The 25,020-nt window shown below is 41.8% G+C and overlaps 7 protein-coding genes and 1 non-coding gene across 8 annotated transcripts; all 8 read right to left on the reverse strand.

The window, feature by feature from the left end:
* Positions 1–20: 20 nt before the first annotated feature.
* On the reverse strand, positions 21–886 carry F5Y00DRAFT_261125 (uncharacterized protein; the record flags this gene model as incomplete). The annotated part of the gene is made up of 4 exons (XM_048011153.1): positions 21–287; positions 412–650; positions 713–784; positions 865–886. 4 exons carry the CDS (start codon positions 884–886, stop codon positions 21–23), a joined length of 600 nt encoding a protein of 199 aa, XP_047865951.1.
* Positions 887–2,294: 1,408 nt separating this feature from the next.
* On the reverse strand, positions 2,295–2,385 carry F5Y00DRAFT_t61. Its single transcript has one exon. It is a non-coding gene; the product is annotated as a tRNA-Pro (tRNA).
* A 387-nt stretch (positions 2,386–2,772) lies between these two features.
* F5Y00DRAFT_234490 (aspartate-semialdehyde dehydrogenase) lies at positions 2,773–4,426 on the reverse strand. The gene is made up of 4 exons (XM_048007432.1): positions 4,254–4,426; positions 3,931–4,185; positions 3,125–3,859; positions 2,773–3,056 (listed from the first exon to the last, which is right to left on the reverse strand). Exons 1-4 carry the CDS (start codon positions 4,282–4,284, stop codon positions 2,989–2,991), a joined length of 1,089 nt encoding a protein of 362 aa, XP_047865952.1. The 5' UTR covers positions 4,285–4,426; the 3' UTR covers positions 2,773–2,988.
* A 199-nt stretch (positions 4,427–4,625) lies between these two features.
* F5Y00DRAFT_234492 (Aspartate/glutamate/uridylate kinase) lies at positions 4,626–8,222 on the reverse strand. Its single transcript, XM_048007433.1, has 2 exons — positions 5,161–8,222; positions 4,626–5,101 (listed from the first exon to the last, which is right to left on the reverse strand). The coding sequence occupies exons 1-2, from the start codon at positions 7,790–7,792 to the stop codon at positions 5,043–5,045; spliced, it is 2,691 nt and encodes an 896-aa protein (XP_047865953.1). The 5' UTR covers positions 7,793–8,222; the 3' UTR covers positions 4,626–5,042.
* A 3,474-nt stretch (positions 8,223–11,696) lies between these two features.
* On the reverse strand, positions 11,697–13,451 carry F5Y00DRAFT_234496 (synaptobrevin). Its single transcript, XM_048007434.1, has 3 exons — positions 12,932–13,451; positions 12,243–12,474; positions 11,697–12,189 (listed from the first exon to the last, which is right to left on the reverse strand). Exons 1-3 carry the CDS (start codon positions 13,022–13,024, stop codon positions 12,164–12,166), a joined length of 351 nt encoding a protein of 116 aa, XP_047865954.1. The 5' UTR covers positions 13,025–13,451; the 3' UTR covers positions 11,697–12,163.
* Positions 13,452–14,894: 1,443 nt separating this feature from the next.
* On the reverse strand, positions 14,895–15,863 carry F5Y00DRAFT_252628 (glycoside hydrolase family 62 protein; the record flags this gene model as incomplete). Its single annotated transcript, XM_048009951.1, has 1 exon — positions 14,895–15,863. One exon carries the CDS (start codon positions 15,861–15,863, stop codon positions 14,895–14,897), a length of 969 nt encoding a protein of 322 aa, XP_047865955.1.
* Positions 15,864–17,552: 1,689 nt separating this feature from the next.
* Positions 17,553–18,611, reverse strand: F5Y00DRAFT_268790 (alcohol dehydrogenase; the record flags this gene model as incomplete). Its single annotated transcript, XM_048012323.1, has 1 exon — positions 17,553–18,611. The coding sequence occupies one exon, from the start codon at positions 18,609–18,611 to the stop codon at positions 17,553–17,555; it is 1,059 nt and encodes a 352-aa protein (XP_047865956.1).
* A 1,357-nt stretch (positions 18,612–19,968) lies between these two features.
* F5Y00DRAFT_268792 (HET-domain-containing protein) lies at positions 19,969–21,822 on the reverse strand (the record flags this gene model as incomplete). The annotated part of the gene is made up of 1 exon (XM_048012324.1): positions 19,969–21,822. The coding sequence occupies exon 1, from the start codon at positions 21,790–21,792 to the stop codon at positions 19,969–19,971; it is 1,824 nt and encodes a 607-aa protein (XP_047865957.1). The 5' UTR covers positions 21,793–21,822.
* Between the last annotated feature and the right edge of the window lie 3,198 nt (positions 21,823–25,020).

Below are 25,020 nucleotides of genomic sequence, written 5' to 3' on the forward strand. Positions count from 1 at the left end.
GGCGTGTTAGAGCCCCTTAGTTAATAGCTGGGCCTGTTTCTTCGGAGCTCCCGGAGACGGTCTAGATCCGTCACGGCGTCCGCGAAAGTGACGCGCTTCTTGTTCTTACCCTTGCACTCATTTTCCGCTTGGGCGCTGTTCGAAGATATATTCAAAAATTGTGCTTCTCGGACGGGAAAAGTGTCCCGGATCGGCCCATCCTGAGTAGACGTGCTTTTCGTAGATGTATTTCCTTCTGATATATGTTCGCTGAGCTGCCGTTCAGGCACCGGAAGTTTTTCTTGCGGCTGCATTGTATAAGTAGGGATTTGTATAAATGATGCAATAGAATTATAAGAAGGATCTAGGACGGGGTAGGTACCTATGTGTTGAGGTGTAGGTATATTATCGGCATGGAAAGAATAGACTTACATGTACATCCCGCGCCGCACGTTTCCAAAGATGGGCTCTTATCGTAGGTGCCATGAAAACTACGAAGAACGTAAGAGGCAGGCTGACCCCGTGCTGCACGCAGGCTAGCACCATAATCATCAAGCTTAGCGCTGCGATGCATTCGTACACCATAGCACCGATCTCGTATTGCTCATCCATCGACTGGGCTTGCCGCGCGCCCTTGTTGCGCACGAAGGGGCCCCTTATACAGAGCAGAGCTGCGGAGGTGAGTATGAACACAACGGGGTCTATAGATACTAGGTGTGTTTTGTACACGAACTGGAGCGGTTAATCTGTTGGTCTTGAGGGGCGCTTGTGGGGTTTGGGGGGTCTATGGCTGTGTGTTTGTACCCTACTATAAACGTGAGTAATTCTAGTATCCCTCGAGACTAATATATGACGAATACCTGAGATGTATTCATGAGTCGATACGGTGGGACGAGATGATGACCATTTTCTTTCTTGGCAGCATTACTGACAAGACCCGAACAACTGTTAGTATTCCAAATGAAATACCTGAACAAACGATACTTTTAGGTAGTATAACTATATAACCCGAGCTTCTACAGATAGGTTTAGAGAGTTTCTTTCGAAACGACGGAGTTGTTTCGATGCTTCTTACTATACTTCGCGTTGATAATATAAGCATCTTATTTTAAGGATTACCTACCTCCTAGCAACATGCGCTATGGCCTGGAATAAACACTATATCTACACTATATCTACTACTGTTAGATCAAAGTTGAGCCATTCTAGAGTTTATATAACAGGTATCATTTAGTCTGATAGAATTTTCATGAACTTTTTTGTCTGGAGACTTATACATTTGATCGGGTATGGGATAGCGCTATACAATTGTTAAACGGCTGGGTAAGACGGATAAATATTAAAAAGGTTTCAGAAGATAAGAATCGAAGATAGAGTTATATGGTGATAGGGATATAAACTTATTCTCTATCAATCACATTCGAGTCGTATTTGTATGACAAGGTCGTGATAACAAGTATATAGTTTTGTAAATGTATTCCGAGTTAGAGAATGAGGGAAGAAGCGGTTATAGGCCCTGCTCCAGCGCGTAGGATATAATAATGGCATAAAGCACCTTATTGCCATGGCGAGGATTTAGATTTCTGGGGGTCGCTAACCGTGTTTCTATATCTGTACCTGAGGCCGCGAGCCGTTGCTAAGGCCGTACGTAACTCTATTTCAGCCCATAATCGTCACATCATCTGTCCATCCATCAGAACGTCAATATTTCCCGTAATACTTTATTACTTACATGGATGACAGCGAGAATTAAATCATGAGGAGACGTTCTAACAACTCGGAGATTTAAATTTGATAGACTGTAATTTAACCTATGCAATTCCACTATATAATGAAATGCTTCAATAAGAGTTTAGTGATTGGTCAGCCAAGCCTGGCCACATATCTACTAGGTCGAGTCTTGCAATATAACATTCACTTATGAGGAGGGTACAACTTCGGCTACAAACACGAAAGGGATAAGAAGGGGAAACGACAACTAGGTAGTTATAAATACATAATTACGGACATTGGTAATATAAGAGAGCGCGAAAAAAATCCGACGCCGCTTCGCTATTTCTTAACTTGGTGATTGGTAGTGGGATGATGGATGGATGGTCTAATAGGGGCGAGTTGTAAGTAAGCATAAACTAAGGGGCTAGCTACATTAGGTACCAAATATTGGATTAATGTAAGTCTTACAAAAATAAGTAGAGCGTTTACTCGACATTGTCCACTTAACTTAGACATAGTCGTCGTCGTCGTCGTCGTCGGTGAAACAATATATCTACCTATCTATACGTGCAAATAGTAAAAAGTAAATCAAAAAAAATAAAGGGTTTGGCCGGGGATTGAACCCGGGACCTCTCGCATGCTATAGCATAGGGTGGACCCTAAGCGAGAATCATACCACTAGACCACCAAACCATGTTTTTCTGGTAATGTTACCAAGCCGGATGGCCAATCATGTCATACATGCACCTTTTAATGCTTATATTGTTTGATTGTAGCCCCACTTAATAGCGCTTACCTAGGTATGTACCTACCTATGTACATGTAGGTAAGGGGCATCAGACGCATTACCCCTTAACAACAGACCAACACCCAAACTGAATTGTCTCAGGGCGTACCGGGCGAAATCATGGTCTGGCAAGTTTATTCCCTTGCTAGGTAAACCGAGCGATGGTTTCGGGGAATGATAGAATAACCTACCTACAAAAGTCTCTAGGCCGTTGCTGCGCGCTAGCGAAATTTGAGATCGTAGCTATTAGGGGTAAATGCAACATTTGAATCGAAGTCTTGTTCGTTGCTCCTTATCGAATAATAACTGACATTTAAAATTTAGACTTGGGGTAGATTGAATTTCATGTTTTACATTTGCCGTCTCTTCTTGAATAGTTGTATAGGTATCTATAGATGTCTGACTAGATGCTCGCCTCCTTTTTTGTATCTTCCCAATGCAAATGAACCAACCAACCAACCAACCCCCCCAAAACGCCCGTAGATGCTAGCAAGATGCTCGCTCGTCGTCTAGATGAATCCTTTTAGTACCGCCGCCTCCGCATTCAATATCGAAGAGCCTGCAGCTCCGATGACAGCTATGAATGAAACATGTTAGTTCGCATGTCAAGTAGTTAATAGGAATTAAAAAGGGGGAAAGGCTTACTGTTGTGGCTCAGCGCGACGAACTTAATATCAAAGATCCCACTCTCGTCCTCGCGCACACGACCCACGCTGACCGTGTACCCGCGACTCAAGTCGCGATCAAGCCTCGGCTGCGGGCGATCCGGCTCATCAAAGACCTGGATGCTCGGGCGTGGAGCACTCGGACACCCTAGCTTCTCGGCCTCGCTGACGTACTCTCGCAGGGCAGCACGCACATCCTCCGCGCTGGGCGCAGGCCTGTTCTTGAACCGTAGCGAGACGCAGGCCGTATGTCCGTCAAGGACCGGAACGCGGTTGCAGGCCGCAGACACGCGAAGCTCCTCCTGCTCGACGAAGGCGGTGGCATCGCCGTTGATGCCGCCGAGGATTTTGCGCGCCTCGGTTTCGAGCTTGTCCTCTTCGCCAGAGATAAACGGTACTACGTTGTCCATGATGTCCATGCTGCTGACGCCGGGGTAGCCGGCGCCGGAAACGGCTTGCATGGTAACAACGCTGACGGTGTCGACGGGGCCGAAGCGTGCCTGCAGTGCCGCGAACGGGATTACCAGGCCGATGACTGCGCAGTTCGAATTGCACACCAAGAACCCCTTCTCTAGGCCGTGGTGTTTCTGCTGGTGTGGGATTAGGTCGAGGTGTGGCAGGTTGACAGTAGGAACGACAAGAGGCACAAGGGGGTCCCGACGGTAATTCTTTGCGTTGGAGAAGACGGCTAGGTTCGCCTTAAGGAATTCCATCTCTGCGGACGTGACCCCGTATTAATCAATTGGACTATAGTATAAGTAATGAATGGTTCGAGATAAAACGTACCAATCTCACCAGCAACGTCCGAGTCCAGGCCGCTGAAAACGACGTCGCAGTCGGCGAACTCGCTAGACTTGCACTCGCGAACGACAAGCTCGCCCACGGGGCCCATGGGAGAGGCCTGCTTCCATCGTACGGCATCTTTATATTTCTTACCGGCGGATCGAGACGACGCTCCCACGGCATGGAGGACGAAGTGCGGATGTTGAGACAGGAGCAAGATGAACCGCTGACCCACGGAGCCAGTGCAGCCTAATACGCCTTTACATAGCAAGCCTAGATTAGTATATGACTCTTTCTTGCCATTGTCGTTGAGGAAGATTTCTTACCGCATTTCTTAGTAGGGAATTGGGAAGCCATTGTCGTTTGTGATGATCTAATAAACCGGTCTAAAGATGGAAATTCCGGTGTTATGTTAAATAGTATAGACACCCTTGAAAATTTATTATGTATAAGTGTATAAGTGAATAGGTGTAACTATGGTGTATGGTGTATAGGTAGATTTATACGGATTTCATTTCGGAGCGCATGTCGCAATAAATCGGCTGCTTTACTTCCAAAATTTTGCCCATTTTGCCCCGTTTGCCCCGCCAACTCACCCCGCCATCCGCCATCGGAAGACGCCTTCAGGGGTTTGTCCAAGGACTCCACTACGCTAAGCACGCTAAGCACGCTAAGCTACATGCCCGGTTAGGCAATTGGCCTACAGTATGTATTCGGTGTCTGGCTCCCCTTTTTTCGACGACTTTCAAACGGCGTCTTCTGACGGACCCTGCCGTTTGCTAGGTATTTACAGAAGCCGAGTTAACGATTTTCTGACTTGATCATATGATTTTAGATTTAGACCTCAAGTCTCAATAGCCGGCTAGATTCCATGTTTCGTATTCGAGAAAGCGTATTCGTATATACTGATCATAAAAGTCTTGCTTGATAAACACCAACTGGAGACATCAACGATGGGGTATACCAATTCTAGTAGGGAAGCATATCTTAACCATTTGAGTTTGCACCGGGTTTATAGACATATTTTTTAACGCTCCGCACAGCTTCAGTATATACAAGTCCTACATCGCCAAGTGTTCAATCCCGAGAACACACACTTCCAGCAAAAAAACCGTCTATTCCATTGGAGGTATACCTTCAAACTCCGCATATCCGCGAGCCAAGTTCATATTTTCTATTATCTGTGTTAGCATTTTCTAATCATCGTAAATTTCGGTAGGTCGGAATACTCACGCAAACATTGTGTCGCGGCTCCCTTGAGAAGATTGTCGATCGTCACGCAGATAACTACTCGCTTCCCAGAACTGTGAACCGCGAACCCGCCTATCTCAACGCCGTGCTTCCCGCTGATGGCCTTCACTGATGGCGCCTCTCCTACCACTTTGACCAGCTTCTCGCCCGCGTACCTATCTTGGTACATTTGTCTGATATCTCGTGAAGTCATTGTCTTATTCAGGGGAATGTTAATTGTGTGGTGGATGCCCTGAAACCACACTGCGACGTGTGGAATGAACCCTACATCAACACCAAGTTGACTGCTAATCTCCTTCTCATGAACGTGGTCGGTCAAGCTGTAAGGAATGATATTGTTCGTTAGTAGTTCCACGTTGTTTTTCGCAGAAGGTTTAGTGCCTGCCCCTGAATATCCAGAAACTCCAAAGACGGTGGGCTGGCCGCCGAGAAACTCTACGAGGGGGGCAATACCAAGTTGGGCTGCTGTGGCGTAGCAACCAGGGTTCGAGATGTGAGTGGCTTGAGCAATTTCGGATCGCTTAACCAACTCAGGAAGACCATAAGTCCACGATTTATCGAATCGATAATCAGCAGAGAGGTCAACAATTATGCTATTGTCTTCCCTGGAAGAAGAAGATTCCTTGGCCTTGTTGACAGCGTCAACGTACGGCTTGCAAACACCGTTCGGTAACGCCATCACCCACACGTCAATTTTGCCCCCCTTCTCCATTTCGTACACATCGTCGAAGCTCAGATTCTCGTAGATAATTTCTTTTTTCGTATAACCTTCCAGCTTCTGTCCTGCTAATTCTCGCGACGACACGTGACGAAGTTCGAAATTAGGATGCGTGTTAATAAGGCTAATCAGATTTTGTCCGGTGTATCCTCGAGCGCCGATCAATGCAACCCTAGAGGGTTGCGTATTTGATGCATGCTTCTTGCCGTACGGGGGGTTGGGGTTAGTCTCCGTCGCGAAACCTCTACGCGATCCGCGGGAGAAGGCACCCATTGATGTAGCTCCTAAAATAGAACGACGGGCAAGAGTAGAGTAGCCTCGGGCCTGGTTAGCCACGGAGCCGGAAGCAAAGTGTGCTCGTAGATTCTCCGAGGCGATCTGGGCTGCGCGGTGAAGTCTCGACTCTAGATTGGAATCGCCAAGCATTGCCCGGCCATGGAGCGTAAATTCTCTCATGAGCTTGTTCAATTCCTCTCCAGGCTCGATGCCGTACCAGAACATGACATCGTTACCTCTCACAATGCTTCCGTCGGCCTTGTCGAAGAACCACGTAAGATTTTCATCGTCGGCCTTGACGGTCCAGACTAAGCTAGGGTATTCCTTCTTGATAGCAGCAAAGAGGTTGTCAGCGACGTTTGTCAACCAGCCAGACTTGGTTATCGTCAGAGTGGCCAAGGTCGAATATGATTGGTCTGGAGCGGGGTCGAGGACAACCGCAAGAGCCTTCATGGGTTCGTCGAAATAAGCCTTAAATTTCCGTCCGCTCAAAAACTCTAAGTAACGATCCACCGTGGCCCTAGCATCACGGACCTCGCGATCCCGAACAAGCACATCTTTCAACTTTTCAAGATCGCTAAAGTCTGCAACGCTCTCTGCAGTCATCAACTTATCCCCTCGGCGAATGAGAGTACCGGCCCCGGAATCTGTGAACAGCTCCTTCTGCAAGTCAGCAGGATGTATGATGGCGACACTAGACGAACGCGGAAGATTTTCTAGAAGTTCCTTAATCTCGCGTATCTTTAATCGGGTTCCAAACTTGCACCAGGGCTGTGACATGATGTGATCGTATTCCTCATCGAGATTAATGGCAGAGATCTTCTGCACGTTACCATCAAACAACCCACCCTTCTCGCTAAGATAGACAACCTTTAGCGGCTCGAGTTCGCGAGCTAGCTCTCCCGCTGCGACATCGGCGTTGACATTCAGCACCTGACCCTCCCTCGTCTCCGCCATGGAAGTAAGGATAGGTAGATAGCCGTTCTCTATGGCAGTTTGAATAGGCTCCTTGTTAACTTCGGTGATTTTCCCAACGAACTTCCATTTATCCTTGTTGAGATAATCAGCGGTGAAGACGCTCGAAGTGATAGGTCGAGCGCGGACGCCCATCTCTTCTAGACGCTGAACGAGCTTCAGGTTTTCCGCTAGGAAAAGCCGCCTCGCAATTCCTAAAGTCTTGCCGTCGGTAATACGAATTCCCTCCTCGAACTGGGGTTCGACGCCGGCATCCTCGAGGAGCTTGTTGAGCTGCGGGCCAGCACCATGGACGATAATAGGGAAAAGTCCAACATGGTATAAGAAGGCCAGCGACGAACAGAGTTCATCCAGATAATCGGTCAAGATAGCACCTCCGACCTTGATCACAGCGAATTGCTGAGAGGAGACGGAGGAGAAATGGGAAAGGTATTGCTTGACCTCTCGCTTAGATCCGACGTTGTTGAGCACCTGTATAACGGCGGCGCGCGTAGTCGAGTCGTTCGATCGGGCAGAAGAGTAAGCAGCTTGTGATGTTCGCAGGGAGAGGCTTGTGGCGACTGCAGGAGTCAGACGAGTGGCTCGGGGAGAGACACGACGAGAGCCAGCCCTCACGGCTGCTCGCAATGCGCGTACCGACAGCATTGTCAAGAGTCGAAAAGTGAACGACTAAGTCCTTAAGTCCAATTGACACTTCCACGGCCTATACAGCCGTGGTATCGCGACGGGGATCAAGCTGTCGGCGACGAAGCTTTGAATAAATAAAACAAAAACTTCGAAGGGAGAGGAACTAAATTAAACGACGAAATGAGTCAGTTTATATTCAGAAGACCAAAGACCATAGGATGAACACAACGCTGGAGACGAATACAGGGTGCAATAGGCGAGCCAATTGAACTACTGAAGTTTAACTACTTGAATTGACTAACCTAGAAGAAAATTAAAAAGTTGTTATGTGTAAGATTCTCAAGTTCACATTGTTAGAATACTATGAGGAGGGGCAGATAAAGTGGCCGTGATACTGTTGATCCTTGGAGAACTTTGTACCGTGACCAAGGAAAAAAAAAAAAAATCTTGGACTTCTTAGGACGCCGAAAACCGCAGCCACGCTGCCATGGCCAATTGAAACTTGGAGAAGCACTAAAAGCAACCCTTGCTAGTAGGTACACTAACCCCACATAGGTACCTTAGGTATTAATATTCGATTAGAAGAGTCCAAGTAGGTTAGGTACTTACGTATTTAGAGGTAGTTGCCGTTTGCGGTGCAACATGCAAGAAATAGTATCCAACTACAACTTCAAAAGTTCTTACTATGCTGCTATGTAAGTGGGTGTCTGTATGTTTCTACACCTATGTATCAAATTCAAATAGTAGCATCCTCTTTTAGCTAGACCCTATGATCGTCGCATCAACACACCATCACCACCCCCTGGTCGCATTTTCTCAGGCCTCCAAGCTTTGAGCTGCAGCAGATCCAAGAGCTTCACTACCGTACCTTACACAGCCAAGCATGACGAACATCCAATTAAGTAAAATATTTCCTATCATAAAACATAGAGTAACCTCGACAAGTCAGTCCCTTAATCTGCATGGCCGCTTGACCTTCGAGATAACCACCCGTGGCCGAGATGCCGGGTAAGCCAGGAAGCTCGATCCACGTAATATGGGGATCGGTGCATTATCCAAAAAGCACTCAGCTAGATGATTTTCCCCAGTCTAGTAACCCGGTGACACATACGCACACACCTCATGCTCATGCTCATCGCGGTCGAGGCTGTGTGCTGTAGCTATTAGACCGTCTAACGTGCTCGAAACATCGATTTGGAGTCTACGCAAAAATCCCGCCGCTTTCATACAAGTCGTACTGGCGCTTAAGACGGCATACCTATATTGTATTATATTCACCTACCGGCTTTAAACGAGAGGCAGTGCTCATGCAGTCGGATTAGTCTCCCCGGCGTAACGCATGCCGAAGGGGCACCTCTGTACTACTTGATGCTGAATGTTAGGGAAGATTGAGTCCCGGCTACTATGATATACAGTCAAACATTCTAGCGACGTACTGGCGTCAAGTTTCCGTCTCCAACATTCTCCAAAAGCTGCATTGTCGGGAATTTGGCTATTACCGTGTGCAGCCGGAGCCAGGTTCAAATTTCACTGATCATAGGACCTCATGTTGCGTTGCTATTCCAAGGGGCCTCAATCTAACTACATCCTTTCATCCTCTAGCTATACGTCGAGACACGTCTGTTTATTTGCCGATGCCATCGAGTATCAGGTATGTTTAGGACAGGCCACTTTCGGCTGCCGAACTTAGAAAGGAGGCTTTGTAGCAGTCAGCCGGAGCTATTACCCCTGATCCTTATACCTCGTGGATCTGCCATTTTTTACCATTACTACCAGGACTTGAGAACATTTCTATGGCGACTCTACTAAAATCTCCACGACATCGTGTTGATCACTCTCTACCTTAACTACCACCTGTCCAGCACATCACTAATGCTTAAGCAGATAGGCTGAGACCAGTCGTCGGACACCGGGGCAATCAGGACGCCTATCCTTCGATCCCCGCTGGTTTATCGCCACCCAATTTCAATTTCAATTTAAGACATGGAACGCTCTATCTGAATTACGAAGGTATTCTTTAATCGTTAGTCACTTATGCTGAGAGATACGGTCGCAGCTCCGCCGAGGGGATAAGGCTGTTCAGAATATTCCCCTCCATCGTCCCCTCATATTCAGGGATTCTATACTTTTGTTTTGACCAGATTACGATTTTCCCCCCGGGAGGGTAGTCTATCAAAATTTTTTTCTAAAAGTATCGACCGAAATTTCAATACAACCATCGGGCCGCAATCTACCCCGGCACTGGGTCGGTTAGTACCTATTCCACAATTCACCGCTCTTTAAGTCGGATCTGCATGGAATGTCATACAATAAATAATAAACGCTTCACACATGGAAACACTCAATTTTGACGCCCTCTGACAGAATCATAAACGTCATTAGGCTCTCATACTTTAGGTACCTAGTTAGGAGTATTTACAGCATACTTAAAGTTGGCTTTGGAGGAATGATAGACCTTCAGGGCAGATAGATTGGGGACGCCTTCGACGCGTACGGCACCACATACTCGGATCGCAACTCACATCTCTTTTCACCACCCCATTGCTCTCTCTATATATATAGTGGCCCGAAGAGTGTATATAAAGACTAGTACCGATCCATGACATAGCAATAGCTAGCATAGTTTGACCAGGAATCTTAAGATACATAGGCAGTAGTATCGAGATACGATAGAGGGCTGTGATAGAATCCCGAGCTCCTATTGATAGACGACGTCCATAAGCATCCTGGGTTGTAAAGCATAGACGACATGCAGTCTACTCTAAGCCACTTCGTGTGGTTTATCTAGATATTCTATCTCATTGATCAAGACATTTGGACATGTAGGTAGGCTGTTCGTACAATTACCTACCTAGGCACTCATCATTTCATAATGAGACAGTCATAATATTAAATTAACTGTTTTGAAGTGACTATAGCAATATATGCATCTATACCTGCCATTGTCTAAGACAATATATATGCCAACACCAATATCCCTTATACACATGCCTACCTACCAGACCGATCTTATAAAAAGAGCAAGCTCCTATCAATCGAGCCATTCTATTATTACCCCTGACATCATCTATATTTATTTCATTCATTACTTAGCACCCTTCATTAATATTTTAGAAATATTCCTTTAAGATGTTTACTTTGAATCTGAGACCTGCCAGGCTACATATCCCTTTAACCAGCATAACCCCCCTTAGTAGTCGGTAAAATACCTATGTAATGCTCAACGCAACTCATTAACATCAAAAGAAACGACCTTAAGATATACCTCTATAATAAATACGATCGGCCGATTTAATAAGGTAGAATCAGTTTACCTTCCTTACCCAATCTTTATGTATCAATACCGAAAATAGTGGAGGTGCTGTCTTATGGCTGGACCAAGGTACTTAATAACTATATTTCTTTATATCGTATACAATTTCATAAATATCTCAATATTCAATAGCTAGAATAACGACTATATTAACCTAGAAAATCGGCTAGTTAGAGTACTCTACAATCTCACGAACTATGCATGGTTGGTCTTATTCCTACCTAGGTAGGGCCTGGAAAAATTACAACTGTGCTCTACCCCTACAACACCATGTGAGGCGTAATCGAAGTTAAGGTAAATAAATGTTGACAAAAGACTTTTCAGACCATCCATCGTTTACATGAGTTGGAATTTACATCCTAAAAGATTTAATTCGAAAAGCTATTCGTCGTTCTGGCGATAAGGACTACTGAACAGTGCAGACCACTTGCATGGTACGTGTAATTGTTGGCAAATGAATCTTGCACGTAACTATCCAAGGTTACATAGGTTAAACACAGAGCTGAGGTAATGGCCGTAGACGCAATAAGTAATGAGTGGTTGGTGACACGTTCTAGAAGCTTTAAAATGATTACGGCTTTTATACCTTCGAATTTCATATAACAATAATCAAGTCTTAAAGCTATTAATTTCATATCTATGCGGCTACCATAACTCACTACTCGTAGAGGAGGCCAAGAACACATTCGCAACAGGATTAAGGCCGAGAAAGAGTAATTAGTTTATACGCCAATAAGCATCGATCTTAAGGGGGTCGTAAGATATCTTAAATTAGTCGAAAAACGCCTCGCCATCATACATACAAGTTTGATTCGTCCGCCGCTCCGTCCCTAAGGGTGTGGTTAGGGCGTCGACGGTATCCTAAGCGTTCCGAATTCGTTACGTTTGCAAGCCAAAGAAAGACCGGCCAAATCAAAGACAAACTCCTCTCTGTGCTAGCGATTCCGAAGATTTTTCATGTTCGGTATCGCCAATGCGTGTCTACTGCTGCTCGTAGCCTGCGAGATTCAACCCGTCATTCATGCCATCAAGTCGATCAGCACCTGATGTGCTTAGTGATGTACAGTGGAATTAAATTAGACCTTGCCCTGGCTTGCGAGGACTGCAGAATAAATTAGAATGGGACTATCTCTAAATGACCGAATCGCAACTTACCGGAAGGGACGACAATAACTAGAATTAGGATGATGATACCTAGAATCAGGCACATCCTCATCTTCATATCCTTCCACCACATCTGCTTGCGAACTCTGTTGGCACCGCGGCGGAAGCCCTGGGCGGAGACGGCTAGGTTGTCGGTCTTATCTTGCAGAGCATCGAGACGTTCGCCACGTTGCGAGACCTTGTTGATGTTCTCTCGCATAACACCGACGGTATCGTCAATTTGCTATGAAACTATTTGTTAGCTTAAACTAGGTTACTTTGACTGTTTATGAATCGCATTCTGCTCCTGGATTCTTGGATATTGCGGTTCATACTGCTCGCGGTGTCGCGAAACTCGAGTGCATATGCTTGAAGCCTGACGTAATATCCTAGTCCGTGATGTAGCGTTGAGAAATTGTAACAAGGTATCTTTGGCATCAAATCTTCCGTCATCAACTGTACGCGTGTGCGCATCGCTTTTCGATTCCCTCACCACTTATCGCCAGAATAATGTATTTTAAATATTGGAATTGATTATCCAGTAGAGTTGTGATGGTTAATATAGACGTTGTTGGGTATGAAAGGAGCTAGTCTCGTAACATTGTCTCGTCGCAATTGGTCCTCTTTATTTGGCTATCGATATCTCGTGATCCGGGAGCAGAGGCATCGAAAATTAAATGCAGTCGACGAAATAAACTTACAGCTTGTAACGCCTGCGTTCGATTGTTGCCGCCCTGTTGAGGTGCGGACTGGCCGCTGGGGATGTACGGATCGTAGGGAGCTTCGTTGGACATTTTGGCGAGTGGTGATAAAACACGGTCGGGTTGGGTTTGTCAATAAGGAAGCGAATGTTGGTCGAAAGCGGCGGCGGAATAAATGCAATACGGATAGTATTTTTGTCGCGGATGATGAGAGTTGGTATTGGTTTGATGGTATGGGTGTGGCAAAGGAAGTTGGGAATGGGAGAATCAAAGAGAGGTTGGAGGTTGGAGGGAGGCCGGAAGTTTAGAAGTTGGGAAGGTTGCGAAGGCTAAAGTTGTATCCGAGACGCTTGGTTGTCTGGGAACGCTGGAAGTTTTTGGAGCACAGGTACTTCAATTGGTACCTCATACACTAAGCTCGTACCTAAGGGGCGCGCTAACATCACCCCGTCAATCACCCCGGCAAAGGGCAAAGGCGACAAATCACAGTCATGTGATAGCTTAGGTTAGTCAATTTTGCTAAACTGATGTCTAAGTACCTAGGTACCTCTGTTATTACAAGTCTCAGCAGTCCAGTAAAAACATTATATTGGAATAGCCTCTCATGATCTCATGTTTTTTTTTCCTATTCGCCCGATTTTCGCTCGAGAAACACTACCTCTTAGCTACTCGTAATAACAGATATTGATGAATTCTTAGAACTGCCCACAAAGCTTATTCGTGGCTGAGCAAGAACGCGTATGGCCTAACAGGCAGCCATTATTCAATGTTGCCGAAAGATCCTAAGGGTTAGGTTAGGTACGTAATGTACCTGGGTACTTGCAGGAACGCCAAGCCAATTGTGGCGGATGGGCGTCAATTTCCAAATCGCCTGTGGCTGGTGACCCCTTTAACGGGACTACATAGGTAATAAAGGACCTCCTACATGAATGAACAAACTTATCTTATAACTTAAACTGCACTAGAATAGTAAGCCAGTACTAAGAACACATATATAATAGTAGCTTATACGAGGCATGCGTCTATTAATAGAGATAAAAAGAAGCAAAGAGATGGGGTTTCCTCCCTATATTCGTATTGGTTCCTCTTGCAAGTAAGTCAAATCAGTCAAACTAATTAATAAACCTCAGCTTATTTCTTGTCTTCAATACGACATTAAGAAATAGATAGACGGTGGTATAGGAGAGAAAGGTACAAAAACTACGGTGTCGAGTGTGAATCCAGTGGGAGCTCATCATAACGTAGACCCTATGATATGGAAACGACTATTTAAGTAGGTGGAAAACGACATGCCTTATATATTCGGAACTACTAGGGTACCTAATGTAAATATAGTCTATATAGCCTCTACTACCTCGAGTTGCCCCGTAGGCAATTGCGTATGCTGTGAGAAAATCGAACTGAGTTCTTTGATTAACTAACTACCTGGTAACTAGGAGATATCTAATAGTCATGTTTATTCGATCTTTATCTATATCTTTCGACGTCAATACACTTAGCTAATAAAACCTCGGGTTTCAACAAAAAAAAGGGGGGGTATGAATCACTTATATATCGTATCATCATTAGGGATCTAATTCGTAGGTTGCTATCCTAATTCAAGTTACATGCGAACTATACGGCTTTTTGAAATATAATTGTATAACTATTGGTTATCTACCTACCTAACATATATAATTCAGTAGTTACCTAGCATTGCGGGCATTATTTTTAAACACAGGATACTAGCTCTCACAACCTTACTTTATGCTCCCCCTCCCCTAGTCTTAATTCATGATAAAGCCTATAGCGGAAACTATTTTAGAAGTATATATGTATTTAAATATTTATATACAATCTTGGGCCATCGGTTCCTACTCTTCGAGCTGAGGGTTTATCTCTGTCTGTTTATGAGGTATGTTCATCGTTATGTTATCTACATCAATTTCTGTGACAAGAGAATACCGGAGCCTTTCCCTCCGCACTAACGCTGCAATGTCAAAACGCCAGGACGGTAAGGTAACAAACCATAGTCACCACCGGAATTCTTCTCTCGGCCCTGATAAAGTAATTCTAGGTTACATGGGTCAATAGTCATAGTCTGGTCAGGGTTGCTGCGAACCAGATCACCGTGGCTAATGTCGTTGGTCCAAGTAGCACCACTGTTGGCCTTGCCGGCGAAAGGGTTACTCTCGGTTGCGGCCTGCGGTTTCCAGGAACCGTCCAAGCTGTCAGCCGTAAATGATCTGAAGTATCGCCCGTTTGACCCGATCGCCTCGACGATCATAAGGTACTTCTTCTGACCCTGAATAGTGTAGACCTGAACAGCCTCAAACAGATTATTGGTTGTGTCGCTTAAGACCACTGTCGACGACGTGCCGAAACTGCCGGGAAACTTGTCGATGGGCATGCTGGCCCGATAGACCTTGCCATTATCTCCGGTAAAGAATAGGTACATATTTGTGTCGTCACCGATGACTGTTTGATCGATACAGCCGGTGCTGGAGCCTGAGATAGTTCCGGAGAAAAGTGTCTGCGCCGAAGACCACCCGTTTGCATTGGTAGGATCGGTTGACGTTCGATAGGAGAATGCGGTCGGTCCCCATTGATAGGCAAGCACCCAAATGTCCTTCGGTTCGAAGTAGAACAACGTGGGTGCTACTGTGCCTGAATTCATCGCATTTTGGCTAGCCGTGGCCATGTCAGACCAGTTTGAAAAGAGGCTGAAGGTCATTGAGCCCCAGCCCGATCCTGTGTTATGAGTAGTCCCATACACAAGATGTTGGCCCTTGTAAACGACATTAGTGAAGTCTTTAAGCGAGACCCAACCAGACTTCGGTGTTGCTAGAGCGCCTGTAGATGTCCAGTGATAAGTCGACGGAAGATCGCATGTTTGCGCTATGACAGCTGCTGTCGAGGCGAGCCATAGGATGCTGGTTGACACCAAGCCCATGTTAGTATTCAGGAATCTCATCTTGATGATACCATCTTATAGCTGAAAGCTAGAATGAGAAGGTCGACGGTTTGATCTAAAAGATAATTGAGGAGGAGAATCGTCAAATTTGTACATCTGTTCACATAATAGGTAGGTGTTTTCAGTCACACGCTAGATCTAAGCAAAGGCCGGGTCGCCCACCGGGCTGCCCAGGGTGCCGTATCTTCACGGAATTCCCCATCGTGGATTAATACAAAATACAAGTTAATTAACGGGGACCTACGGTAATCGCTGTGATAGCTGCGCTTATAGCCTCAATTAACCTGTATTGTGGGACTGAGTATAAGGGCTGTTCTAGAACCAGCAAATGGCCGTTTACGTGACATTGGCCTTTAAATTCCCGACGTCAGAAGCGTATGGTATATATAGATTTTTGCTAAGGAACTCGATGTAACCTTGCTTATAGTCGAGCAAATCACATAGCTGTAAGTAGTATAGCTGAATATAATACCAAGTTAGGAGAGTTTGCCTTGTAAGTCAAGATGCTCTGCGTCCTTACAACATCAAAATGAACCTACTACCTATTAAAATCCACCTATAGCGAAGTCAAGGCGCATTAATGTATAGGATATATGTATCTGCAACGTAATATGGATTAGAATTAGCAATATACGGCAGTGACCGAGATGAGCCATAAGTAAACCGGCTCTTGTCTGTATATTAAACAATCGATGTAGTTTAGAGTCTTGGACTCGCAGTGTAGTCGCATCGAAATTACGCAGCAGAGATTACATTTCCAAGAATGATATAATTATGCCTTCCGTTTCTTTTCTTCGCTGGAAACTGTGAATGTCTCGGTCACATAAATACCGGTCTCCTCATCTGAATACCTCTGCACAAAATGCTCTTGGCTTGCTTCACTCGGAAGTTTTATTTTTTGATTGCTTGGCTTTTTAGACCAACCACGAGACATCCCGAAAGTCTTCCCACCAGCGGAGCTCCCGGCGGTATATCCAGCACGATTCTGACTTTCGACCACGACAGAATGGCTATTCACTTTCGAGCCTTTCCCGGAGCGTAGTCCTGACCCATTCGACTCATAAGTTCCCGATCGCATTGTAGATACGTGAAGACCCCAGAGACGCCGACTAAAGAGCGGTTTGATAGCCGGCGCAGAGACAACGAAGGCGGTGACTACATATTCACGAGTAGCCCATTGGGTAGCGACGAGAAGGTCGAGTAGAGATCGTAAAGCATAAATGGTTCGTAAGAGGGTAGCAATAATGATAAATATTCCAGAACCAAAAAATACAGCAAGGATAAGCTTCCTGTAAGTACCTAGGAATCTTGACCTGCCATAAAAGGGGTAACGGGATAGCCATAATACCAAAATCGGAAATAATGCTAAGAATCGGGTACAGTATGTAATTTTCTTTGCGGAAGACACTTTTATCTACCAGACGACTTTATTAAACAATATTATCCACTAAGGAGGAAACTGTGCAGTAAAGGGCGTAGGGCTTCACGTACCACTAGGGTATGGCTTGACTTGCCAGGCTAATTCAATTGGTGTACAGAGAGTGAATTGGAACAAAATGGCGATGATGAAGGTCATTAATGTGACCCAGCGAATCCACTTAGCTAGCTTATTCTGCCAGAGATTCATAGTCTATTCAAATACTAAAATGGGTATGGTCTCGTAAATATCTATGGAAATACCACAACCGCCCTTCCAGCTAGTGTTCCCGCCCTCAAAGCATTGTAGGCTTCCCCTATTTCATCAAAAGAAAACCTTTCAATGTCAATCCGAATTTTTCCAGTCCTTGCTAGCTCGCACACCTCCTTTAGATCCTGCCGTGTGCTCCCCAAGCTGATGGCAAACTCACAGCTGGTAGCTAATAAACCCCATCCCACTTCTAACGTACCGCCTTGCATTCCAACAAGAACAATACGACCTCGCGGACGAGAGACCTTGGCGGCAAGCCGAAGAGTATCCGTGCTTCCCACCAAGTCAATAATAGCGTCAACCCCACGGCCTCCTGTTCGGGATACAATCTGCTCCACCGCTGACGTTCCGTCGCCTGTGAAAAGCACCGCTTCGTCAGCGCCTACTTCAATAGCGGTGCGAAGCCGTGCCTCGATATTGTCGACAGCAAAAATGCGCGCCGATGACAGAAGCTTAACGAACTGCACAGCATATGTGCCAAGTCCTCCGATGCCTATGATTGCGACGCTTGTGCCGGGCTTCAAGCGTTGTATGACGGTCTGGACGGCGTGGTAGGCCGTCACCCCAGCATCGGTGAGCGGTGCGTACATAAGGGGGTCTCCGTCGCCAATGGAGATGACCTCGATGCGCGGCACCAATAAAAACTCAGCCAATCCACCATCCATGCCGCATCCGCGCGTCATTCCAATCGCGTTGCGCTTGAACGCCTCGCAATGCTGCTCAGCGCCATCCGTGCAGTACTCGCAGTTTCCACAATGGCGCATGTGATGGACGACAACAGCTTCTCCGGGCCGCAGGTCCGTCACGGCGCTGCCAACCTCTTCCACGAAGCCGGCATTCTCGTGCCCTAAGATATAGCCCGGGTCGAGGGAGTTTGCGTAAGGTGCCGACCCAGGCTGGCTGTCTACCATATCTAGGTCGGAACGGCACAGACCGGCGGCTTTCATACGAATGAGGACATCTCCAGCGCCCGGCCTTGGTTTAGGCACGTCGACATACTGTCCCGGTTCGCCCCATCGCACTAATTTGAAGGCTCTCATGGTTGAAGGGAATGTATAATTAATGATGGTAAGAAACTAAAGTTAATTTGTTAAGGTCTAATAGCTTATAGATCCGTGAAGAACCAGATAGCCAAATAAGAAAATTAATATGAGAGCTTTGGTTGATCCGAGACATAAATGGGCAAGCCGTATGCATACCTACAAGCGAAGAGCTGCCCCAAGGCTGTAATATTTGCATTGTAGATCGGGTAGATCTTCTGCATCTGTTGAGCGTTGATGTTTCGGATCTTGGTCCGTCTGGAGACTCTTGCTTATTCCGGGTAACTATCCCTTGTTTAAATCCACCTCGCCGAGTAAACACAGTCCGGATTATGAGAAGGCCTGTTACGATAGGAATATCCAATGTTATATATGATAGACATAAGGTAAGACGTGGTAGTATGTGGGGTAAACCGAACTTACTGCCGACGACTGTAACGCGGGGCAAGGATGCAACAGGGGCTCGACCCGTCAGCCCGTGGAACAAGGATATAAGCTTGTTGAAGTGAGTGGTCAAGGGACTACTTTCAGGTACAGTACATGGTATCTTGGCATGGAATGTATATATAAGAAGGACCTCCCTCCTCACTCATACAGTTGGTAGACTAAGTCATACAACTACAGCTCATACACCGTATCTTTCAGCAAAGCTTACCTACATAGGTGTATGATATATATCCACTTCATAATAGAGAACGGAAGAGGTATTAAGTATTATACAAAGCTCAAGTATTGATCTTAGAAGATAGGACCTAATGTATGAGTGAAAATGGGTAGCTTATACAGAGGTTGGGACCAAAAGTCTTGCACATGCAGTAAGAGCTTCAAAATACCAAGACCCGGCCATCAACCTTCGATCGAGACTGACATGTCCAAATCTTGGCATCGATATTCGTACGTCTTTTGACTTATTGATGCTATATCAGCCACACGCTAAGCTGAAGGTCGGATAATGGTACTATGATAGCCATCTATCTGGAGAGTGCTAGCTTCCTAGATACGGTTGTCATTTCATATGTAATTTCTAACCATGTTAGGTATACCTCTGCTAAAATTAGAAGACATTATCTCGAAACATTATGAAGTTGTCTTTCTCCCCCAATCTTACACTCAACCTCACATCGGAATTGGGCTTCAGTAATTCCTACCACGCTTTAGGACTCGGTCACTGATCCAGCATAGGTTGAGTTCTTATTATCAATAATAGAAATTCATTACATAGATGCTATATCTTGTAGGAATCAACTGGTCATTATTTGTATGGGATACCCATCCTTTTCATCCCGATATAAGAGACTAGAGTTCACTAAAAGTTCGCTATAACAATACGGAAAGCGTATAAGCCTAGGTATCTAATCTAGATTAACTGAAAAGTCTGAAAACTTTGCTCGCCCTCATTGATCTTTTTCATGGCCTCTCCATCCATTATGCCATGTAAGTAAGCGTCTCCTACTATAGTATATTGACTCTCAGTTCCTAGACCAATTTTCGTTTGCTCGGATACTCTCTCGGCACTTCTTAGAATAAATGGTAAACGTCCGCCGGCAAGAACACATATCATGTCGCCCGATTTCGCGTTTTTAGGAGCCAGACCCATATAACCCCTTTTTGAAAGGAAAAACCGCCGATTGTAGGTAGTCTGATAGGTATGTTGCGAAAACACGTTACCCTCTTCTTGATTTTGAAATGTCTCAGGTAGCCGGTCGCTTTTGGGCCTGTTGTAGAGTGCCAACAACGACAGAAACCAGAAGGTGTCATGAATCGGCCGATCACCAGGTCCTGCCCGTTCAAACGGAATGCCAGATTCAGATGTCCCTCTGCTGCTGCTAAGATCTAAAGACAAGGTCCTCCAAAAGGCGTCCATAATAGTCCCCCCCGATGGATATGACTTGTCAGGTTCGTCCTCTATCCCAGCCATGATACGCCAATCTCGAAAAGCCTCGGCGGAAACTGTATTAGAATTTTGCAATGCTGGATTAACGTTCTCTATGACGTCGAAGTTGATACCCTTTACTCGCAGAGAGCCCTGCTCATCACCATTCGACGCGTCAAAGAGGTAAGGTCCACAGGCATTAAAAAGATTTAGAGTTCTAATACGGATGTCCATATTGAAAGATGGATCATGGAAGGTATTGAAATCGTCACTCCAATCCGGCACCCATGAAGGCAGGTTTGTCGCTCTTGTGCGTTGTTTCCGAGAGTATTCGTGTTCTCCGGGTTCCTCGGATGTTTCCGTCAGATGGCTGAGAAGGTCTAAGCTACGGGTCTTTGTAATGATTTCTCTTGCAGAGACCTCGTAAATCATTTCCACTGATAAACTATAGTCGATTGTGATATGCTCGGCATCTTCGATCATCCCTAACAGACCGTAGATTTTATCTCGCGGATCAGTTGCACTTCTATGCCGGAAATGATTGGCGATTTGGCAAAAGGATCTGCCGTATATCCCATTTCTAACCCTGCCCAAGTTACGCTGAATCCGTATGAGACCCATTAAGTCATAGTAGCCCATTTGGGAACCTAAGTCCTTCCCCAGGTCAATACAGCAGGATGACATATGAACGTTGAAACTATTCAGCATACCACTCATAGTTTCCCCAGTAATTGTCCAAGAGCCACGCTGGTACGTCAAGTTTCGTGCTAGGACTGCTTCTTGCGCCGTCCAAATACGGTCCCACCACCGGTTTCTCAGGAACATAAAAAGGGGTAATGGATCGATACCCCTGGTGGCAAGTTCAGTCCAGTGCACATTTTGGTTTCCTCCTACGGTTTCAATAAAGCGTATTATTTCCAAATCCTTGTCACAAGAGGGGCCCAGCCATGCGACCACGCACTTGGCCGCTGAGTAGATGCAACCCATGAGTCGGACTTGATGGTTTCGCTCATCGATATCTTCTTGGTTGATACATAAGGCATCTACCCACAATGTTCGGACGCGATCAGAATAACGCAAGTGATGGAGTGCCGAATATAGATTTCTTGTAACGTTGTGTGTCTGCCCTTGAAGGGATATGGGGATAGTGTCTGTTGCGTCTCCCCACACGTATGATAAGGCTTCAAATTCCAGTGGATGATCTAGCGATGACACCAAAAGTTGACATTGAATATCGGTCGATCTGTCACCGGGCAAGACAAGTAGGAGCCTAAAATGCGGCTCTGTTCCACTCAGTTTTGAATACATTGTTTCCCTTTATGGCCTTCGTTTATTTAGATATGAATAAAGGTATAACTTGGAGGCTTCAGAGAGCAGATATATATCAGATATATATATATATATATATTGTATAGTATGGAAGTTACATGAAATGGCCTGCCATATTAGGAGGACCTCACAGGCTATCAAAGCCGACCTAAGCTACGATATTCATAGTACACGCCAACTGAACCACGATAATGTTGTCGGGCTGTCCGAAGGGTGGCACCTGGCAATAGCCTGATATCACTCAGCCTAGAATAACGGCTCTCGTATTTTGGGTTGCGTCTGGCAGTAATGCAGGTAAACAACGAATGGGATCGTATACTCTTGGGCTGTGACTCGCATCAACCCCGCTCAGCTGAAGAGAAATGTGCATATTCAAGCTGGGCTGTGATTGCAGTTAGCCTAGACTGCTGCCCTATGGTAATTCGATATCTCTTATAGTAAGAGTTGGGCACTTAACTTTCTTAATCCCAGGCATAAAGTTAAAATGATGCTATTTCTAGATTACCTTGCCAATCCTTCCAAGGAGATTACTTTTTAAAATAAGTATATATACCTACCTACTAAAATTATTAATAAAATGACATGGCTATTTTTTATCCTATTAATTTTATAAAATTTTATAAAAAATTAAAATTATTAAATATTTTTAATAAATATAAATATTTTTTATATATCTTTAAAATTATTTAATTAAGTTAAATTAATTAATATTAATTATATTAAAATATAATTATATTTTTAATAATTATTAAAAAAATAATTTTTAAATAAAAAAAATAATTTTTAAATAATAATATATAATTTATAAATAAAAAATAAATAATTTATAAATAAAAAAATAATTTATAAATAAAAAATAAATAATTTATAAATAAAAAATAAATAATTTATAAATAAAAAATAAATAATTTATAAATAATAAAAATAATTTATAAATAATAAAATTTAATATTAATAAATTTAAATTTTTTTAATTTTTAATTTATAAATAAATTTTAAAATTTAATTTAATAATTAATTAAATTATTAATAATTTTTATTATTTATTTTTAATTATTTAAATTAATTCTTTTTAATTAATTTTTATTTATTACGCGTAATAATAAAATAAAATTATTATAAACGTTTTAATAAACGTAATTTAATATAAAAAAACGTTAATAATTTTATTATAATAATATAATTAATTATTAACGTTTTTAAAGTATTCGAGGAAATTTATAATGGTTTAATTTAATTAAATATTATTATTATATTTATATTTTAATTTATACGTTAATAAATATTACGTTTATTTTTAATATTTTTTTAATTTTCTTTTTAATGTAATAAGTTTTATTATTATAATAACGTAAATTTTTTTTTTATTTATTAATTTAATTTTATATTAATTTAATAATTTATTTAATAATTTAACTTATTATTATAACCGTTTTTATAATTAATTTTTTATATATTATAATTATAAAAAAATTTAATATTATTAAATTTAACGTATTTTTTAATAATTTATTTTTTATATATTAAAAAAAGTTAATTTTTTATAATTTTAATAATATTATTTTAAAATTATTTTTAATAATATTAATTTTTAAATATATTTTATAATAGTAAAATAAGTTTAAATATAATTTTATATTTATATTTATATAATAATAACGTAAAATTATTTAAATAATTTATTAAATATAAATAAATATAAAGTTATTAATTAATAAAAATTTATTATTAATAAAATTTAAAGTTTTTTTTATAATAAAATTAAATAAATTATTAAAATAATACTTTTTTATTTATTAATTTTTAATTTTTAATACATTATTAAATAATTATAATTTATAATTTTTTTATTAAATTTTTAATAACTTTTTAATATTTATTTATAATTTTAATAAATTAATATTTTTATTTAATACGTAATTTTTTAAAATTTTATAATTAATTTTAATTAATAACGTAATTTTTATTTTATAATTTTTATAATAATTAATATAATATATAATTTATTATTTTTATATTATTATATAAATTTTATATAAATAATTTATTACTTTTTATTAAATAATTTAAAAACGTTTATATATATAATTTTAAACGTTTATATATAATAACTTACGTAACATATATAATATAATAATTTATAATTTAAAAAAACTTTATTTAATAATTAAAATAACTTTAATAATTATTTTAATAAAAGCAACATTAATCGTGTAATATGCCCATTACTACTCGTGTAATATTCGCGGTACGTACCCGGCTTTTTCTCCTTTCCTTTTAACATCTACCTTAATAACTTTACGGGTTTTAATCGGAATCTTTAATAAATTACATCATAATTTAAATAAGAAAATAATAAAAATTACAATCCAGGGTGCACGTGATTCGGCCCCGAATTCGCCGAGATATTTAAAGAGTAAGCATTTGTATATATAAAGTGACTTTTTTATTAATACCTACTAGTTTATTTTAGTTTATTATATAAAAGCAACTGTATCTTTACCAAATAAATAGGTAAAATTCTAAGCTTTTTTTTATAATATTAGCCATTTAATTATTTAAATTTTAAGACTTTTTCGAATTTTATCCAGGTTATATTTGCAAAGTTATTAAGGTTGAAAAGTGTTGAGATTACAAGGGATAAAAGTCATTAAAGAAAAGCTTATAATAACCATTATAATTAAAATTTATACTTTTAACCGCATCCGGGCTAATATTAATCCAAATCACGTGTACCCTAGATTGTAATTTTCGTTATTTTATCATTTAAATTATGGTATAAATTATATGTAAATTAAATTAAAATTAATAAAATTATTAAAGGTTAATTGTAAAAAACGGTTTTAAATTACCCGGTACGTATCTCGTTTTATTACATAAGTAATAATAAACATATTACACGATTAATGTTACTTTTTAATAAATAATAATAAAATTATAATATTAATGTAAAATTTATTAATATATTTATTAAATTTTTATAAAAAATTTTAACTTTTTTAAAATAATGTAATTTTATTAATAATTTTATTAATAAATATTACTTTATTTATTAAATTATTTTTATAATTTTTTTAAAAACGTAAAACGTTAACGGTAACGTTTTTATTAATATAAAAAATATAAATTTATTATTAAATTTTAAAATAAATAAATATAATAATTATTTTAAATTTATTATTAAAATTTATAATAATAATTTAAAAT

This window comes from Daldinia vernicosa, assembly GCF_022497035.1.
Source record: "Daldinia vernicosa strain CBS 139.73 unplaced genomic scaffold F5Y00scaffold_17, whole genome shotgun sequence".
NCBI lineage: Eukaryota > Fungi > Ascomycota > Sordariomycetes > Xylariales > Hypoxylaceae > Daldinia > Daldinia vernicosa.

Coding starts and splice junctions, on each gene's coding strand:
- F5Y00DRAFT_234490 (XM_048007432.1), bottom strand. CDS start 4,284: ATGGCTTCCCAATTCCCTACTAAGAAATGCG. Junction 4,186..4,253: donor ATTCCCTACTAAGAAATGCG/GTAAGAAATCTT, acceptor TGCTATGTAAAG/GCGTATTAGGCTGCACTGGC. Junction 3,057..3,124: donor CGTCGCGCTGAGCCACAACA/GTAAGCCTTTCC, acceptor TTTCATTCATAG/CTGTCATCGGAGCTGCAGGC.
- F5Y00DRAFT_234492 (XM_048007433.1), bottom strand. CDS start 7,792: ATGCTGTCGGTACGCGCATTGCGAGCAGCCGTGAGGGCTGGCTCTCGT. Junction 5,102..5,160: donor AGCCGCGACACAATGTTTGC/GTGAGTATTCCG, acceptor CACAGATAATAG/AAAATATGAACTTGGCTCGC.
- F5Y00DRAFT_234496 (XM_048007434.1), bottom strand. CDS start 13,024: ATGTCCAACGAAGCTCCCTACGATCCGTACATCCCCAGCGGCCAGTCC. Junction 12,475..12,931: donor GAACGCAGGCGTTACAAGCT/GTAAGTTTATTT, acceptor ATAGTTTCATAG/CAAATTGACGATACCGTCGG. Junction 12,190..12,242: donor AGTTATTGTCGTCCCTTCCG/GTAAGTTGCGAT, acceptor TTTATTCTGCAG/TCCTCGCAAGCCAGGGCAAG.